This window comes from Salmo trutta, unplaced genomic scaffold, assembly GCF_901001165.1.
Source record: "Salmo trutta unplaced genomic scaffold, fSalTru1.1, whole genome shotgun sequence".
In the NCBI taxonomy this organism is placed as follows: Eukaryota; Metazoa; Chordata; class Actinopteri; order Salmoniformes; family Salmonidae; genus Salmo; species Salmo trutta.
Window position 1 is genome coordinate 22,501 of NW_021822827.1, and position 5,000 is coordinate 27,500.

Genomic DNA, 5,000 nt, shown 5'->3' on the forward strand with positions numbered 1-5,000 from the left:
CTCTACTGCTGGTCTCTACGGTCAACCTCACAGGTAGGTTAACTCTCTACTGCTGGTCTCTAAGGTCAACCTCACATGTAGGTTAACTGTCTACTGCTGGTCTCTAAGGTCAACCTCACAGGTAGGTTAACTCTCTACTGCTGGTCTCTACGGTCAACCTCACAGGTAGGTTAACTCTCTACTGCTGGTCTCTACGGTCAACCTCACAGGTAGGTTAACTCTCTACTGCTGGTCTCTAAGGTCAACCTCACAGGTAGGTTACCTCTCTACTGCTGGTCTCTAAGGTCAACCTCACAGGTAGGTTAACTCTCTACTGCTGGTCTCTAAGGTCAACCTCACAGGTAGGTTAACTGTCTACTGCTGGTCTCTAAGGTCAACCTCACAGGTAGGTTAACTCTCTACTGCTGGTCTCTAAGGTCAACCGCAAGTCAAATCAAATTGTATTTGTCACATGCTTCGTAAACAGCAGGTGTAGACTAACAGTGACATGATTACTGATGGGTCCTTTTCCAACAGTACTGAGTCAATGTGCAGAGGTACCAGGTAATAACAAGGCTATATACAGGGAGTACCAGGTAATAACATGGTTATATACAGGGAGTACCAGGTAATAACATGGCTATATACAGGAAGTACCAGGTAATAACATGGATATATACAGGGATACCAGGTAATAACATGGCTATATACATACAGGGAGTACCAGGTAATAACATGGATATATACAGGGGCTACCAGATAATAACATGGCTATATACAGGGAGTACCAGGTAATAACATGGCTATATACAGGGAGTACCAGGTAATAACATGGCTACATACAGGGAGTACCAGGTAATAACATGGTTATATACAGGAAGTACCAGGTAATAACATGGCTATATACAGGGAGTACCAGGTAATAACATGGCTATATAAAGGGAATACCAGGTAATAACATGGCTACATACAGGGATACCAGGTAATAACATGGTTATATACAGGGAGTACCAGGTAATAACATGGCTATATACAGGAAGTACCAGGTAATAACATGGCTATATACAGGAAGTACCAGTTAATAACATGGCTATATACAGGGAGTACCAGGTAATAACATGGTTATATACAGGGGGTACCAGGTAATAACATGGCTATATACAGGGAGTACCAGGTAGTAACATGGTTATATACAGGGAGTACCAGGTAATAACATGGCTATATACAGGGAGTACCAGTTAATAACATGGCTATAGACAGGGGATACCAGGTAATAACATGGCTATATACAGGGAGTACCAGGTAATAACATGGATATATACAGGGATACCAGGTAATAACATGGCTATACACAAAGATACCAGGTAATACCATGGCTATATACAGGGAGTACCAGGTAATAACATGGCTATATACAGGGAGTACCAGGTAATAACATGGCTATATACAGGGGTACCAGGTAATACCCGGTCTATATACAGGAAGTATCAGGTAATACCATGGCTATATACAGGGAGTACCAGGTAATAACATGGCTATATACAGGGAGTACCAGGTAATAACATGGTTATAGACAGGGTGTGTGAGGTAAGAACATGGCTATATACAGGGAGTACCAGGTAATAACATGGTTATATACAGGGAGTACCAGGTAATAACATGGTTATATACAGGGGATACCAGGTAATAACATGGTTATAGACAGGGTGTGTGAGGTAAGAACATGGCTATATACAGGGAGTACCTGGTAATAACATGGCTATATACAGGGAGTACCAGGTAATAACATGGCTATATACAGGGAGTAACAGGTAATAACATGGTTATATACAGGGATACCAGGTAATAACATGGCTATATACAGGGAGTACCAGGTAATAACATGGTTATATACAGGGGATACCAGGTAATAACATGGCTATATACAGGAAGTACCAGGTAATAACATGGCTATATACAGGAAGTACCAGGTAATAACATGGTTATACACAGGGAGTACCAGGTAATAACATGGCTATATACAGGAAGTACCAGGTAATAACATGGCTATATACAGGGAGTACCAGGTAATAACATGGCTATATACAGGGAGTACCAGGTAATAACATGGCTATATACAGGGAGTACCAGGTAATAACATGGTTATATACAGGAAGTACCAGGTAATAACATGGCTATATACAGGGAGTACCAGGTAATAACATGGTTATATACAGGAAGTACCAGGTAATAACATGGTTATATACAGGGTGTACCAGGTAATAACCATGTTATATACAGGGGCTACCAGGTAATAACATGGCTATAGACAGGGAATACCAGACAATAACATGGTTATAGGGAGGGTGTGTCTATAAAGCAGGAGGGTGTGTCTATAAAGCAGGAGGCTGTGTCTATAAAGCAGGAGGGTGTGTCTATAAAGGAGGAGGGTGTGTCTATAAAGGAGGAGGGTGTGTCTATAAAGCAGGAGGGTGTGTCTATAAAGGAGGAGGGTGTGTCTATAAATGAAGAGGGTGTGTCTATAAAGGAGGAGGGTGTGTCTATAAAGCAGGAGGGTGTGTCTGTAAAGCAGGAGGGTGTGTCTATAAAGCAGGAGGGTGTGTCTATAAATGAAGAGGGTGTGTCTATAAAGCAGGAGGGTGTGTCTATAAAGCAGGAGGGTGTGTCTATAAATGAAGAGGGTGTGTCTATAAAGCAGGAGGGTGTGTCTATAAATGAAGATGGTGTGTCTATAAAGCAGGAGGGTGTGTCTATAAAGCAGGAGGGTGTGTCTATAAATGAAGAGGGTGTGTCTATAAAGCAGGAGGGTGTGTCTATAAAGCAGGAGGGTGTGTCTATAAATGAAGAGGGTGTGTCTATAAAGCAGGAGGGTGTGTCTATAAATGAAGAGGGTGTGTCTATAAAGCAGGAGGGTGTGTCTATAAATTAAGAGGGTGTGTCTATAAAGCAGGAGGGTGTGTCTATAAAGCAGGAGGGTGTGTCTATAAAGCAGGAGGGTGTGTCTATAAAGCAGGAGGGTGTGTCTATAAAGGAAGATTCTATTGCAGATTGTTTTATCAATCAGATTACACATTAAAAGGTATAACAAGAAATTAAATCTACTTTCTGCCCTGGACGTGTGTGTGTGTGTGTGTGTGTGTGTGTGTGTGTGTGTGTGTGTGTGTGTGTATATCTGTGTGTGTGTGTGTGTGTGTGTGTGTGTGTGTGTTTGTGTGTATATCTATGTGTGTGTGTGTGTGTGTGTGTTTGTGTGTATATCTGTGTGTGTGTGTGTGTGTGTGTGTGTGTGTATATCTGTGTGTGTGTGTGTGTGTGTGTGTGTATATCTGTGTGTGTGTGTGTGTGTGTGTGTGTGTGTGTGTGTGTTTGTGTGTGTGTGTGTGTGTGTATATCTGTGTGTGTGTGTGTGTGTGTGTATATCTGTGTGTGTGTGTGTGTGTGTGTGTGTGTGCGTGTGTGTGTGTGTATATCTGTGTGTGTGTGTGTGTGTGTGTGTGTGTGTGTGTGTGTGTGTGTGTGTGTGTGTGTGTGTGTGTGTGTGTGTGTATAGGGCGTCTGCTAGACATTCTTCATGGTAAAGGAGAACGAGGTTATGTGGTTTTCCTGGAGAGTATTGAGTTCTATTATCCGGACCTTTACAAGCTGGTGACTGGCAAGGAACCTACCAGACGCTTCTCCACTATCGTTGGTAAGACACACACGCACTTTTATATATCTACCTGTTACCATCATCTGTTACTATAACCATCATCTGTTACTATAACCATTCTGTTACTGTAACCATCATCTGTTACTATAACCAACATCTGTTACTATAACCATTCTGTTACTATAACCATTCTGTTACTATAACCATCATCCGTGACTATAACCATCATCTGTTACTATAACCATTCTGTTACTATAACCATTCTGTTACTATAACCATTCTGTTACATTAACCATTATCTGTTACAATAACCATTCTGTTACTATAACCATTCTGTTACTATAACCATTCTGTTACTATAACCATCATCTGTTACTATAACCATTCTGTTACTATAACCATCATCTGTTACTATAACCATTCTGTTACTGTAACCATTCTGTTACTATAACAATCTTCTGTTACTATAACCATTCTGTTACTATAACCATTATGTTACTATAACCATCATCTGTTACTATAACCATTATGTTACTATAACCATTCTGTTACTATAACCATTATGTTACTATAACCATCATCTTTTACTATAACCATTCTGTTACTATAACCATCATCTGTTACTATAACCATTATGTTACTATAACCATCATCTGTTACTATAACCATCATCTGTTACTATGACCATCATCTGTTACTATAACCATTCTGTTTCTATAACCATCATCTGTTACTATAACCACCATCTGTTACTATAACCATCATCTGTTACTATAACCATTCTGTTACTATAACCATTCTGTTACTATAACCATTCTGTTACTATAACCATCATCTGTTACTATAACCATCATCTGTTACTATAACCACCATCTGTTACTATAACCATCATCTGTTACTATAACCATCATCTGTTACTATAACCATTCTGTTACTATAACCATTCTGTTACTATAACCATTCTGTTACTATAACCATCATCTGTTACTATAACCATTCTGTTACTATAACCATCATCTGTTACTATAACCATCATCTGTTACTATAACCATCATCTGTTACTATAACCATTCTGTTACTATAACCATCATCTGTTACTATTACCATCATCTGTTATTATAACCATTCTGTTCCTATAACCATTCTGTTACTATAACCATCGTCTGTTACTATAACCATCATCTGTTACTATAACCATTCTGTTACTATAACCATTCTGTTACTATAACCATTCTGTTACTATAACCATCATCTGTTATTATAACCATTCTGTTACTATAACCATCATCTGTTACTATAACCATTCTGTTACTATAACCATTCTGTTACTATAACCATCATCTGTTACTATAACCATTCTGTTACTATAACC

General features: G+C 39.2%; 1 protein-coding gene across 3 annotated transcripts in view; it reads left to right on the forward strand.

Annotated features, from left to right (window-relative positions):
• The window catches only part of LOC115185026 (caspase recruitment domain-containing protein 11), a 91,503-nt gene that overhangs the window by 1,830 nt on the left and 84,673 nt on the right, over nucleotides 1-5,000 (forward strand). For all 3 annotated transcript variants that reach the window (XM_029745668.1, XM_029745669.1, XM_029745670.1), the window contains exon 2: nucleotides 3,530-3,667. In XM_029745668.1, the coding sequence (XP_029601528.1) occupies nucleotides 3,530-3,667 (138 nt within the window). The remainder of the gene's footprint in view (nucleotides 1-3,529; nucleotides 3,668-5,000) is intronic.